At 52.5% G+C, this 14,765-nt stretch overlaps 1 protein-coding gene across 2 annotated transcripts in view; it reads left to right on the top strand.

Moving 5' to 3' along the window:
* Ank1 (ankyrin 1) overlaps nt 1–14,765 on the top strand; it is a 77,050-nt gene that overhangs the window by 40,824 nt on the left and 21,461 nt on the right. For both annotated transcript variants that reach the window (XM_055593434.1, XM_055593433.1), the window contains exons 23-37: nt 443–539; nt 873–951; nt 2,335–2,432; nt 2,519–2,743; nt 3,291–3,445; nt 3,880–4,091; nt 4,571–4,775; nt 5,100–5,196; nt 5,333–5,561; nt 7,400–7,525; nt 7,651–7,770; nt 8,840–8,918; nt 9,204–9,278; nt 11,192–11,323; nt 12,165–12,311. In XM_055593434.1, the coding sequence (XP_055449409.1) occupies nt 443–539; nt 873–951; nt 2,335–2,432; nt 2,519–2,743; nt 3,291–3,445; nt 3,880–4,091; nt 4,571–4,775; nt 5,100–5,196; nt 5,333–5,561; nt 7,400–7,525; nt 7,651–7,770; nt 8,840–8,918; nt 9,204–9,278; nt 11,192–11,323; nt 12,165–12,311 (2,076 nt within the window). The remainder of the gene's footprint in view (nt 1–442; nt 540–872; nt 952–2,334; nt 2,433–2,518; nt 2,744–3,290; nt 3,446–3,879; nt 4,092–4,570; nt 4,776–5,099; nt 5,197–5,332; nt 5,562–7,399; nt 7,526–7,650; nt 7,771–8,839; nt 8,919–9,203; nt 9,279–11,191; nt 11,324–12,164; nt 12,312–14,765) is intronic.

The following is a 14,765-nucleotide window of genomic DNA, read 5'->3' as shown; positions in this document are numbered from 1 at the left end:
GAGGGAGGGAGGGAGGGAGGGAGGGAGGGAGGAAGGAAGGAAGGAAAGAAAGAAGGAAAGAAAGAAAGGGAAAGAAAGCAAAAGAGAAAAGAAAAGAAAAGAATATCTATAACGAACTCTTTCTTTTATACTCTGAAAGAGCCCTTATGTAATGGCGAACTCATCGAACAACAACAAAAAAAAAACCTTTCTGGCTGTGTTGTTTTCCATCCTGTAAACCTAGAGGAAGACAGAGGGTCTAGGAACTGGGCCACCCTGGGCTCTAGGACTGGAAGAACAAGACTGGGGATTTCTATGACTAACAGGACCTTGGGGCCTCAGAAACCAAAACTGCCCCCCACTCTTGAGGAGACCTTGAGAGGTGGACCCAAAAGGTGCCTGTTAAGAACAAAACAGATCTGTTGTCTCCAGCTTGCCACTCACTCGAGCTCCTGGGTTTCAGGTGAAGAACTTGTTGGCTCGAAGGCTGAAAGGCGGGACTCCCGGGATGTGGGTGAGGAGAAAGAGCTGTTGGATTTTGTGCCGAAGCTAGACCAAGTGTAAGATGGGCTCAGTGGGGGTGGGAGGATCATGCTGTGGATGGCCAGGTGCAACTCTAGGACTCAGAGTAGAAATGCAGGTGAAAGCCAGGACCGGGTGTGCCTAGGGAGAGAGGGGCTTAGGGGAGGGCCTGTGGGGGAGAGGCTTCCAGGTGCAGAGGGCACATGGGTCGGCTTGTAGATAAGGGAGTCATTTTAGCACAGGAGGTGAGGGGTGAATGAGCCAGATCATGACAGTCGTACTGAGGCCTGTCACTTAGGTCTTTCAGGAATGACGGCAGGGTCGGCTTCCAGCATTCTGCTCTCTGATGGCATGATGTTCCTGGTTGACAGGGTGGAATCTCCAGCCATCCCAAGGATTCCTTGCGTCACACCCGAGACTGTTGTGATCCGATCTGAAGATCAGGAACAAGTAAGGAGCGCCTTGTCTCCTCCTGTTGGAGGGCGTGGGACAGTCGTGATTGTGTTCCGATGACCCAGGGACAACAGGACCTAGAGTATGAAAGTTCACAGCATGCACAGAGCGCCTTCAGATCCTTGCTTCCATGTGTTCTGTAGAGTCCAGGGTGGTTGGCGTACTCAGTATAGCCACAGTGGGTTCTGGGAGCCTCAGAGGCTCAGAGTGAGAGAAACATGCAGAGGTGCAGGGGGATATTCAGGCCAGGCACTTGTGAGACCAGGAAAGAAGCCTTCCTCGTGTGGTGCCGCCTGCACAACGAAGCTCTGACATGTCAGCTTCCTCTGAAGGGGTGGCTGTGCCTTTCTTCATCTTCCCCCAGAAACCCCAACATTGACCGAAGAGTTCCGGGGTGTATAATTGTTGTTCGTGACAGACCCTGGTTTGTGCCTACCTAGCATTCCACTTGAATTTGTCCAAAAAAATAGAGGTGGAGGGTGAGAATGATCTCAGACAGTTTAATCTCCTCCAATTAAAGACTAGGCTGTGGGCACTTTTCTCCAAAGCAAGAACATTTCCTAAGGAGATGAGAGAGTTGATATGGCGTTGAAGTTTGGCCATGTCTGCCCTAAGGCCTGACAGCCAAGGTGGGCTGAATCCCCGCCCCTCCTCCACAAAGGGATATTAGTCTGGAAGCACTACCCAGAGTCCTGGGTCTGCTTTGTGCTAGGATATCAGTACAATACGGCACTGATTTTGCTGTACGTTAGAGATAAACAGACAGGCCCTGGTACCACTGTGACATTGTCCCTGGATGTTGTCAAAGCAACAGGAATAATCCCAGGGGACTTGAGTGACTCTTGTCCTGTAACCATCCCATTCTCTTCGGTCCCCTCCACCCCCCTAGAGAGAACCCATGGGTCTGTACATGCTTCCCAACTCTTTGCTTAACGCATAAACACAGTGGGAGGTGTACATTGCACTTCTAAGTGCCCATCTGGGGCTCCATATGAGGAAATGGGTTTAGTTGTCTCCCATCATCTCTGAGCGTGGACCAGTGAGGAGCGGGAAGCCCCACAGAGCCTGATGGCTTCACCTCACAGACCCTTACACAGACAGTGCCCATAGGACAAGTAGCCGTGAGGTGATGCTGCAGGATCTGGAACCAGCTCTGGAGGGAAAAAGCACCCTCAGATGGCAGGAGGGAAGGGTGGACGGGGCATCAAGCAGAGGAGGAGCAGAGCAGGGAGAGCCCCTGATGGTGAGCTGAGGCCGTTCTCCGTTGGGGATCACATTCATATTTGTGGAAGTGCTTTCTTCCATTGGGCTCCAGGTCCTGGGCACCTGTTTGGGTGTCCGAGGGCGGTGGGATAAGAGACAGGACTTTCTCTTCTGCAGGCATCTAAAGAGTATGATGAGGACTCACTCATCCCCAGCAGCCCAGCCACAGAGACCTCGGACAACATCAGCCCTGTGGCTAGCCCCGTCCACACAGGGTAAGCGCTGCACAGACCCGAGACCCATTGCTTTTCTGTCTTTGAGAAGCAAGTCAGCCCTGTCATTGATCTACCTCTGCTTCTAGGTTTCTGGTGAGCTTCATGGTCGATGCCCGGGGAGGATCCATGAGAGGGAGTCGGCATAACGGCCTGAGGGTAGTGATCCCTCCTCGAACATGCGCCGCGCCCACGCGCATCACCTGCCGCCTGGTTAAGCCCCAGAAGCTGAACACACCACCCCCACTGGCTGAGGAAGAGGGCCTTGCCAGCAGGATCATAGCCCTGGGACCCACGGGGGCCCAGTTCCTCAGGTGAGCAATGTCCTCCCGGGAAAGGCATGCAGCTAGTGTCTGCAACCAGTTCCTGCCACTTCAGCGAGCCTCCTAAGACAGCCCTCCCAGACAGGGCCAGCATCTCATTTCTCTGGTGACAAACAGGCCTACGAAGCAGTGCCTGGCTCTGAAGGAGCCCGCTGCTCTCAGAGTGTGAGACTGCTACAGTAGAGAATAGAGAAAAGCTGGCCATTTGGGGGCCCCGGGCTTAGTGCTCATCCAGGAGGCATTCCAGAGGGTCCTCAAAACCCTCGAGGGGAAGGACCCACAGGTACTCATCTCTCACCTGCCTGGAGGCCACTTGGGTCACCTGAGCTCTGCTGTCCACCTGGAAGAGTAAGAGGGGCTCTGGGGAGCCTCAGGAGCCCAAGGCAGGTCTATTCCTTCACAAGCCCTGGCCTGTAGGTCCTTCCCCCTGCTGGCTGTAAGCAGTGCCCACTGCCACCCGCCTTGTGCCCAGGCACCTGGTCCCTCTAGATGGCACCCTCCCACACACACACACACCACTTGCTCTGTTCTACCTTAGCCCTGTGATTGTGGAAATCCCCCATTTTGCCTCCCATGGCCGCGGGGACCGCGAGCTGGTGGTTCTGCGGAGCGAGAACGGCTCTGTGTGGAAGGAGCACAAGAGCCGCTATGGAGAAAGCTACCTGGACCAGATCCTTAACGGCATGGATGAGGGTAAGGGGCCCCCGGGGTTCTGGGTGGGCTTCCCGCTTTGGGGAGATGGCATCTGGGGTTGCACACTTTGGGTATCTGTCAGCACTGCCTGGGCTTTGGGAGGCTGAGAGGGGCTGGGAGTGGTCCTTATCATCAAGGGTCGGGTCCTCAGGATGTGTGAGTGAACGTATGTGTCCCCACCACTGTGGCCAGCGCCTCTTCCCCTGGGCCTCTGGGTCCAGACGCCTCCCCTTATAGGCCATCTCCATACCAAGCCACTAGAGACAGGGTATGCCCAGGGCATGGATACACTTGGACCACAGTCATAGCTCAGCCTGAGCCTTCCAGGCCACCTCACTGCCAAGCCCCTAAGGAGGCCATATGTCTAGGAAGTAGAGATCCCCCCCGCCCGGGACCACAGTGGCAGCTCAGCCTGAGGCAACTTGTGGTTGCAGAGCTGGGGAGCCTGGAGGAGCTGGAGAAGAAGCGCGTGTGCCGCATCATCACCACCGACTTCCCGCTGTACTTCGTGATCATGTCCCGGCTCTGCCAGGACTACGACACCATCGGTCCCGAAGGGGGCTCCCTGAGAAGCAAGCTGGTGCCCCTGGTACAGGCAACCTTCCCTGAAAACGCTGTCACCAAGAAAGTGAAGCTGGCTCTGCAGGTGATGCTGCCCCGCCTTGCCGATCCTAGGGCCGAGAGTGGAGGTCAGGCTCTGGAGAAGTTCCTGCCTGCCCCTGGGGAATCCAAGCTGAAGAGAAACCCTGGGAAGGAGGGAGGGAAGAAGGGAAGGAGAGAGGGAGGGACAGATGGACGAACGGAGGGAGAGAGGGAGGGAGGAAGAGGAAAGCAGATGTTTCCTGAAGAACTAGAGACAGTGTGGCCACTGAGTGCGGCCAGCTGTGTCCCCCATGAAGGATTCCACAAAAGGTCTGAAATGGGCCAAAGCGCTGAGGAAAACATGGAAGAAAGGGCTCACAATGACACTTAAGCCATGGGGTCAGGCCTAGGTGGACGCCCTTCCCATCCAAGCCTATGGGATAGTCCAGTGGGTGTGGTCACCTCCTTGGGTGGCTGGCTGACCCTGTCTGGCCAGTAGCTGACTGTCCTGGGGCTGAGCCTTCTGCCTTTGGCATCCCACAGGCCCAGCCTGTCCCAGATGAGCTCGTGACCAAGCTCCTGGGGAACCAGGCCACATTCAGCCCCATCGTCACTGTGGAGCCAAGGCGCCGGAAGTTCCACCGTCCCATCGGGCTTCGAATCCCCCTCCCCCCCTCATGGACCGACAACCCCAGGGACAGCGGGGAGGGCGACACCACCAGCCTGCGCCTTCTGTGCAGCGTCATTGGTAAGTGATACTCTCGGTGCCTGCTTCCTTGGTGGCGGCGGCTGGTTGCAGGAGGGGGAAGGGAGGGGACACTGAGTGGTAAAAAGATAAAGCCAGCCAGCAACTACCGAGGCCTCTTATGGCTTCCTCGGGCGATGACAGAAAAATGACCAGAGTCTATGGCCCAAGGAGGAGGCCACAGCAGAGCACAAGGAGGTAGAGCGCTCAGGCTACAGAGCAAGCATCGCTCAGATGTTCCTCTCCTGTGCTTAGCACATTGGTATGTTTTATGCTTATGAGTGGAAAAGTCCCCCCGCCCCAGCCCTGCTTCTGCTGGCCTTGTAGGTGGAACTGACCAAGCCCAATGGGAAGATATAACGGGAACAACCAAGCTTGTGTACGCCAATGAGTGTGCCAACTTTACCACCAATGTCTCAGCCAGGTGAGACTCAACCCTTCTTGGCCCAGCCTGGTGGAACCGTCCTCATCCCCGAGGCCTAGCAGGCTCACCCAGGCTGGGCCCACCAGATGGGGTGCGGCTGCCGGGGCGCGGCTCACCGCTCCCCCTCTCCTGTCAGGTTCTGGCTGTCCGACTGCCCCCGGACTGCGGAGGCCGTACACTTCGCCACCCTCTTGTACAAAGAGCTCACGGCGGTCCCCTACATGGCCAAGTTTGTCATTTTTGCCAAGATGAATGACCCTCGGGAAGGAAGGCTACGCTGCTACTGCATGACAGATGACAAAGTGGACAAGACCCTAGAACAGCACGAAAACTTCGTGGAGGTGGCACGGAGCAGGGACATAGAGGTACGGCTCTCAGCCACTTCACACAAGGAAACAGAGCCCTGGGTTAAGGTGGCTCTCGTGGCTGGCTTCTGGAACGTGATGGCTAGTCCAGGCCGGAAGTCCTACCTCTGAAGCAGCAGGGACTGTTGGGATATACCTCTTCAGCTCTTCTCCCAAGAATCATCTTAGATAGGCTAGGGCAAACATGAGTGCCAACACCAAGGGCATCTCAGGGAGGTGGCAGATGGCTGGCCTAGTGACTTGTATGATAAGAATTGGCACTTTCTGAAATTCATATGCATCTGGCACAATTAAAATTAACTTCCGAGGCTGGAGAACCAGCCCCGCAGTTAGCGCTTACTGCTCTTGCAGAGAACCTGGGTTTCGTTCCCAACATCCATCAGACAGCTCACAACCACCTGTAATTCCAGCTTCAGAAGATCTAATGCCCTCTTCTGACCTCTGTGGATACCTGCATGCATGTGGTACACACGCACACACACGCGCGCACACACACACACACACGTGCACACACACACACACACACACACACACACATTTTTCAAAAAAAAATTTTTTTTTCTTAAAATGCCTTACTTATAAACTGGGGTTTAACTCTCTCAGCTGTGGGCATCTTTGTTATCTGCAGGGTACACTTTGGGAAGCCAAGATGGGGAGAGAGGGCTAAGATAACACTCAAGCTGCATAGGAGTTGACCCAAACTCCCTGCCTCTACCACAACCCTGGAGTGTAGTAACTGCTGGGAAAGCAAGGGCTATGGGAGCAAATAGATGAGATATAAAGGAATGGGAACTGGATTTGAACTTATTACAAATACTAAGATTCTCTCTCACATTTACATGACAAGCTAGGGACCCTGCGAGGGCCTGGCCTCTGAATCTTAGCTGGACCTACCTTTAATCAGGGTTTCTATTACTGTGATAAAACATCATGACCAAAAGCAACTTGGGGAGGGAGGGATTTGTTTCAGTATATAGTCTGTATCACAGTTTATATCTGTGATACAGTTTGTATCACAGTCTATCATGGAAGGAAGTCAGGATAAGAACTCAAGTCAGGCACCTAGAGGCAGGAACTGAAGTAAAAGCCATGGAGGAACACTGCTTACTGGCTTGCTCCTCATGGTTTGCTCAGCCTACTTTCTTATACAAGCCAGGACCACCTTGCCCAGGAGTGGCACTGTCCACAGTTGGCAGGGCCCTCTCATGTCAGTCATTAATCAAAAATACACACCACAGGTTTGCTCACAGGCCAGCCTGGTTGGTGGGGTTTCTTAATTGCGGTTTCCTCTCCTCACATGACTCTAGCTTGTGTGGAGTTGACAAAAGAACTCACCAGGAGAGCTGGCTTGGTATCAAAAGCGCTGAGACTTGGGCATGGCTGGGTTTGATGCTGCCCTGGCCCTCACTGGTCAGAGTACTTATTGCCTATCAGCCGCAGTTTCCTCAACAGTGAGATATCATGAGAACACCTCAGTTGATGCTATTACATATATAGAAGGAATCCTTACGTGTGAAAAGTATTTGTAGGCTCTCCAGCACATCTCATGAACAAAACATCTTCAGATAAGAGCACATCTAAGAATAGCCTAGGACTTTTTCAGAAGACATGCCCTGCTGTCCTAAGAGACCACCAACCTTGGAACAGTTCTTTTTGCGGGGGAACATGTGAAAGTGCTCCTTACAAGCCTGCACCAAGGGGGCACAGCTCATTTATGACACTTTCATAAACAAGAAGTGACGTTTCTTATAACCCCACCCCCTGTGGGAGGGATGGTTTAGGGGAGAGGGAAAACCAGAACGTGACAAGCAGCTCAGCATGCTTTTCCTTTCCCGTAGGTTCTGGAAGGAATGCCTCTATTTGCGGAACTCTCTGGGAACTTGGTGCCTGTCAAGAAGGCGGCCCAACAGCGAAGCTTCCATTTCCAGTCATTTCGAGAGAACCGCTTGGCCATCCCTGTGAAGGTGCTGGCCTCCTATGGCCACCCTCTTTTCTTGGTCTAGGAGTTTGGGAGGCAGGAACCCCTGAGAACACAAGGCTAGAGGCATAAAGGGTCCCGCTAAAGGTCCTTGTGTGTAATTGAATTTAGGTGAGGGACAGCAGCCGCGAACCCGGAGGGTTCTTGTCGTTTCTGCGAAAGGCGATGAAGTACGAGGACACACAGCATATCCTCTGCCACTTGAATATCACCATGCCCCCCTGTACCAAGGTGAGCTGCAGCCTGCCATCGTCCCTCTGGAGCTCCCTGGGTAGACCCTGGAACACGCTTACGTCCAAAGGGCTCCGGTCTTCATTCTGAAGCACTAACTTCAAGTTCCCAGGCTCTCCAGGGCTCTCGCTCTGCTATAGACATTTGTATGGTGGCCAGGTGGAGAGAGCTTGCCCTGGCATGACCATAAAGCCTGCTTATGTGATGTGAGGAGCAAATGTCGGGGTCAGGTGCTTTTGGGACTATTCATATGGAGCCAGGCTCCCTAGAACAAGAAGGACAGAGCCCACCTGCTACTCTTGAAGCCTCTGAGGCGTACAGCTGAATGAGGACTTGCCCAAGGTCACTTACTCATAGACAGAGGTTGTCAAGCCTCTTTTCAATTTATTTGCCTATCTTGCCCCTCAAATAAGGGGACCCTGGTATCCCTAGCCACTCTCAAAACCCTGGTTTCCAAGCTCAGACAAGAAGTCTTGACCAATGTCCTTTTTCTGCTCCCTAATCATGGTACTGCTTGCTTTGGAGCGATGGCATCTTCAGAATGTCTCCACATTTCTGTCATTGCTGTTCTTTGAATCATTAGCCTGTCATGGTCACCTAGAAGAAAAGCAAGGTCACTTTCACATATGTGACTCAATTTCTCTGCTCCTTCTGTGGGTGAGGGGAAACCTATTTCTCTCTCAAATGGGAGTTTCCATGCCTAGAGATAATAGGCCCTAGAGTTAAACCACAGGTCAGTGTCAGAAATGAGTCACTGAGTAGAAGAGAATCCAGAAAGTAAAACCGAGTTTAAATCCAAACCATGTCTCTACTGGGAGACCTTGTGCAAGTTACTCTCTTTGCGTCAGTTTCCTCAACAGTGAAATAGAAGCTATAATTGTACCTACCTGCCTTATAGGCAGCTGTAGCAAATGGAGCTTCATGCACGATAATGGCTACCACATTTTTAAAAAATATATCAGGCCATGGACCACCATGCCCCTTCCCTCCCAGCATGAAAGCTTGCATCAGCTCCTTTAAAAAGGAGTACATGCAAAAACCTTTTGCACCCTTTCTTTGTCTTCTGCAGGGCAGTGGAGCAGAAGACAGGAGAAGGACTCTGACACCCCTAGCCCTTCGATACAGCATTCTCAGCGAGTCCCGGCTGGGTAGGACCCCCTTGCTTAGCACCTTAACATGCTTGCTCTTAGAAGAATGTGGTTGCTTTCCCATCGAGGGAATCTGTCAATGGTTTCCTTGTCAAGGACCGTGTCCTGGTATCAGTTTATCTTAGTTTGTCTGCCGCAGGCAAAGCTCTTCCCTTAGGTCTGTACCTGACAGTGGTCTGAAGGCCCCTGTGTAAACTGAGCACCCTTCTGCAGGGGCCACACACCCACCTCATTCATGTTGTGACATGCCCAGGCTGCTAACTGCAATCCAATGTGTCTTGCCAGGTTTTACCAGTGACACAGACCGTGCTGATATGAAGATGGCTGTCATCACAGAGCACCTTGGCCTCAGCTGGGCAGGTGAGTTATAGAATTAGGACCACCCCCCTCAAATCCCCATATCTACCTAACCCCTCGGTCCTCCCTTCTTCCCGGGTGACCCATGGTGAAGGGCCTCCAGCCCTCTCTTCATCATCCATTGTGTCTCTAGTCTGTGATGGCCCAGTTTATAGGCAACGCCATTGGGCAACAGTGAGGAGCACTCAGCTCCCCGCCCCCTCCATGTTTGTCTGTTTCCCCTGTAAACAAGTATCCTTACTTTATAACAAGAGGATTGGAGGCTCAAGGGAAACAGTCATTTCTTTTACGATCTTGCCGAGTTGAGCTTCAGCCCAGGCTGCCAGGAAAACTAGATAAGTGCAGAAAAGAGTTTATAAATCTTAACCCATGACCTGTGTTCCCTTAGTTAATAATCAGGAGGGAACAGTCTTACATGCCATCTGGGTTTTATCTTTCTCACTGTTGTTTACATTTGAGTTTCACTCAACAAAACTGTGTCCAGGTTCATCTCCACATTAACTTGTTTATTATCCAGGGCATGGCCTATCAGGCAAGCTTGGCTGATACCAGGTTTCACTCCCAACTTCTAGTCTGAGTGGTGGGGAATAGTGAGACTAGAGGACAGTAGCAGGAGTCCAGCGTTCCCTGTTCATTTGTAGCTGAGCTGGACCTAAGTTGGCTTGAGACACCTTTGAAAATAAACATCAGATTTTATATTTAACAGCATCGACTCTTGATGTGACAGCTGCCTTTGGACATGTTGGTTTACCTTGTTTTATCACTGGGAATGTGAGGGTCCAGCTTTAAGAGAGCAAGGTGGTAGCTAGCTGGTGACAGAACACAGGAGATCAAAAAAATAAATATAAACACACAGATGAAAAAACACATCCTGTGGCTGTGTCCACTGCCTTCTCAGTGCTGCTCATTACCTTTTCAGGGACAGCTTGCTGTGGGAAAGGGGACGGGGTGGGGGTGGGGGGCGGAGGCAAGGCCTTCAGATGTTTTCCTTCTTATCTCTGGCCTGTGGTACATCCTGGCTACAGCAGGGCAGACGTGATTTGAAGAGAGGCAGAAGAAATCGCCCCTCACGTTGATGCCGCCTCGGGCCCCGTACACTGCCTTGTTCCCTGGTGCTGCTCTTTGTTGCAATGTCCATGCGGGTGGACATCCCCTGTGCAACCACCCAGCATGGTGCTAAAGCAACTATAGGCAGCTCCAACACCACAGCAGGAAGTTGCTGAGAGCCTGTGTGACAGGAATTCAGAAGCTGGGAACTAGCCACTCCTTAGGCTATTTCTCCTCCTGCTTGGTGTGTGTGTGTGTGTGTGTGGTGTATTTGGGTGTGCAAAGGTGCACTGTGTCTATGCATGTCCATGAATATATATGTATGTGCGCTACACAGATGGACATTTGCACACAAGCATATAATCTGGGTGTGGGGCGTGTGTGTGTTAGAAGCATGTCTGACTTGCAGTCACCTTCTCTTCGGCCTTCTTCATACTTAAGTACTCTGATATACTCCTCTCCCCTTCTTAACGCCTGTGAGGAGTCACAGTGATGACGACAGGGACGCGCTGTGGTAACCACAGGCTGCCTGTCTATCCTCTAGCCCTTGGGGGACAGCCAGTGGCCACCCAAGCGAGGCAGTACTGCAGGGAATCTGAGCTATAGCTCCCCGCAGGCTGGAGACTAGCTTTTCCTGTACGAAGAGAAAGCTCATTCTCATCGCCTCCTCAGTGAAGTCACGAAAGAAGAAAGGACGGCCCTTCATTTCCTCATTCACCTCCTCACTCGGTGCCTGTCTCTCTGCCCCATTCACTGGGAGCACAAGGAGGCGTATCTGAGTTTCTTTAGTCAGCACCAAATCTTCCCGGGTTTAATGGGGACCACGATAAACTTGTCACTCATACTGACTCTTGGTTCTGTGCCTGCAGAGCTGGCCCGGGAGCTGCAGTTCAGCGTGGAAGACATCAACCGGATCCGTGTAGAAAACCCGAACTCCTTGTTGGAGCAGAGTGCAGCCTTGCTGACCCTCTGGGTGGCCCGTGAAGGCGAAAACGCAAAGAGTCAGTACCACTCAGCCAACTGTCTTCTAGATAGGTTCACTCCTCACTGGAGTTTACTGCTGACCCCAGGTTTTCCCTCTATCTGTCTCCCCTCTCCCTCCCCGGTCTTGAGGTTTCTAGGCAACTCCACCAGGTAACATTACCAGTGGCTCTTGCCCTCAGTATTCCCCATTCATACAGCAAGGGAAAAATTGCCCGGGACCCCCGAGGATAATGTCACAGGATGGAAGACTCTTGCTTTCGAAGCAGTTCTATTGCGTTTCTCAACCAAACGTGTGCCATGATCTCAGAGCAGAGTCCGGTGGGCCTACCCCAGTCTGCTTCGGCTCTCTTCCCTTAGGCACATCCTCCTGCTCTTGTCTGGGGAGGGGCTCCTCTCATTCCGATGTCTCTTCAGAATCCTGCCCTGCTCGATCTGCATCCTCCATGCACTGATGTAGATCAGGACTTCCAGAGGCCAGATCTTTCCCCTTGCTTTCTCACCATTCGTAGAGCTATCACCTGCACACACGCACAAGTACGCACACGCACCTTTGGATGCTTCACGTTGGCCAGGGAGCATCTGGCTTGTGCTCAGCAAAGCCAGAACATGCCTGCCAGGCCGTGGGCTCCATCCCCAGCATTGAAAGAAGCAAAGCAAAACAAAACAAATTACAAATAGCCAGTGTTTGTTTTTCATAGAGACCTGTTGAATGAAAGAGAAGCTATCCAAAAAGGAAGATTATTTCTCTTCCCCAGACTTCCTCCTGCCCCCTGCCCGTTAGGCCTGCACAGCATTCCCGGCTGCTCTGGAGTCATTTGAATTTGCTGCTCAGGCACCTCCTCTCTTCTCTCCGGACAGTGGAAAATCTGTACACAGCCCTGCGGAACATCGACCGAAGTGAGATTGTTAACATGTTGGAAGGTTCCGGCAGGCAGAGCCGAAACCTCAAACCAGAGCGGAGGCATGGGGACCGGGACTATTCATTGTCACCCTCCCAGATGAATGGTGAGTGTCCTGTGAGATCCGGCCAGGGCTGAGCTGGGGCCCTGCCTTCTGGCCACCAGTGCTAACAGCACTTCCCCATGTCACCTCATTTCCCCCAAACCGTCTCTTCCCCTCCTGTTAATGGGAGGACTGTTTTGCCAGCTGATGAACTCCTCCTGCCGGGGAGAGCAGAGGCAAGGGAGAGAGACAGATAACACTGAACCTGTGCAGGGCTGCCTGCCTCTGTGCCCATGTGGAGCACTTCCCAGGCCCTCACCACCAGCCCTCCAGCCCCCACCCCAACAAGGTCCCAGAAGGGCCTGTCATGGCAAGAAAGGGTTTGAATCTGGGAAGTTGTCTAGGCTCTCACCCTTAAATCTCCAAGCTTTCTGTTTCACTCTTCTTCACAAGGCATGGGTCCTCTCTGTGTCCCTGTCTGCGAAATATTCAGTGAATAGGAAGCCAGGAACATGGAGGCTCTGGCCCAAGGGCTAATGGGGGTCCACCGATGGTGTTTAAAGTCCCACTGTGAACCCTCAGGACTAAGGGTGTCCTCTCCTTGAGCCTGGTCTCTCTTCCTTTTCATTCTCTCCCTTTTATCTCATCACATCCGTTTCCCTGCACTCTCAGTATGGGTCAGCATGGCAGCGAGCCCCAGTGTGACCCAGCCCAAGGAGATGAAGCCCAAGAGGCCCTGACCTTTGCCACTGAGCTGGGCCTGAGGCCTGTACTCTTCAGCAAGCTGCTATAGAAGCAGCCATTGCCATGAAGGAGTAGAGGCCTGGAGGTCCTGAGGCCTTTCTCTTTGTCCACCCTCTCTTTGGCCAGTGGACACGAGTGGGGCCCGACTTCCACCTCAGCACAGTGTGGGGGCCCAGAAGTCTGAGCATTAGGCCTTCCCACCTGCTGGCCCTTCTATGTCATCTCTTCATCCTTAGAAATTAGGGTAGATCCCAAGCTGTTTACTAACTTGTCAGCTGCGGGATGTTGTCTTCCTCTGGTGTCCCGTTCCTCACTGTGGACAGCTATGTGGTGCCAGCAGCGCTCCCCACGCTGCTATTTTTAAAGGCTTCCCCCAGCTGTGTACATGCTGGACACAAGGGCACGTGAGTCAAAACTGTGTCGCCATCAGGGAGCAGGGAGCTGTAGACTAGGCTGGGCACAGGGCCTCCTTCTGCCAGGTGGGGCCTGAGCATGCCACACCTCCCCATTCTCTCTCTCACGTCCTGTGTCTCCCGAAACATGCTATCTATCTAGCCCCATCGGGTGTGGGGCTCATCTCTTGATCATGTCCTGTCTCTTTTCTTTCTGCCTCTGACCTCATCCTGACTACTCATTCCCTTGTACTTCCTGTTCTCCACTGTCTCCACCTGGCCAAGCGTCCAGAACTGTCAGTTTTCACAAATGCATGTTACAGAGGACTCCTGGCCCCACCCACCCCATGCATCTCACGGCTGTCTCCATGGGCATCTGTCGCGTGTGCATGGCGTGTTGTCTGCGTTGCCTCATGGTGGCTGCTGATGGGTGTGTCCCCACTCACTCTTCAGGTCCAGAGGGTTCCCCGAACAGTGATGCACAGCTCTCTGTTTAGCTGCTCTCTAGTACCTGGTCGGAACCCTATGGGGAGCTCCCCTTTCACAGAAGGAAAAGGAAGGGAAGCTGAGATCATCTGTATGCTTTGGGACAATACATGGGACAAAACAGCGGAGCTTTGGTGTGTGACATGGGTTTCTTAATATTGCCCATGTGAGGTCAATCAAATTAAATCCGCTGATTATTTTTGTGTCTTGGGTTAACTAAACATTTATGGGACTGGCAGGCCCTTAGGTCTTTCTTGGGTCTGAAGAAGGACTGTTGGCTCTGTTATTGCAGACGAGTGCTAATGCCTCCGTCGCAGCTAGTCCACAAGTAGGACCAAGTCTCTGTGTGTTCTGTGTCTGATGATAGGGCTCAGTTGCAGTAGGCTAGGCCACTTGGCAAATATTTTTCAAGCATCAGCTAACATGTTAGGTGCCATTCTAGGCAGGGGAGTGAAATAGGTTCTCAGATGAGAAAACAGACAAACAAAATTCTGCCTTTGTGAAATCTCCCTTACGAGAGAGATGATATATGTGCGAGAATATACAATGTGTTGCATGATATGGCATCATAGTGACATGGAGTAAACAGGCCAGAATAACAGGCCTGACGGATTAAGTAGCGTGGTAGGATAGTTGCATTTGAGCAAACGCACAGAGAAGATGAGGGAATGAGCCACATGTAAACAAAAGGGAAAGAACACTCCAGAAAGGTGGCATGCCTGGTGGATTCCCAAACAGGGAGGAACCAGAGGAGCTGGAACTGTAGGAGGTAGGGAGAGCAAAGGCAGGAGGCCTAAGGGGCCTCGGGGAGCTGACCCTAAAGTGTCAGGAGAACACTGTGCTTTGTGTGGTAGCATTTGAGCAAAAGCACATCGTCTTCAAAGGATCCTTCGTC

Source organism: Psammomys obesus, unplaced genomic scaffold, assembly GCF_907164565.1.
Source record: "Psammomys obesus unplaced genomic scaffold, mPsaObe1.curated_primary_1811, whole genome shotgun sequence".
NCBI classification, from domain to species: domain Eukaryota; kingdom Metazoa; phylum Chordata; class Mammalia; order Rodentia; family Muridae; genus Psammomys; species Psammomys obesus.
The sequence above is the reverse complement of the archived record's forward strand: the minus strand, read 5'-3'. Positions and strand labels throughout refer to the sequence as shown.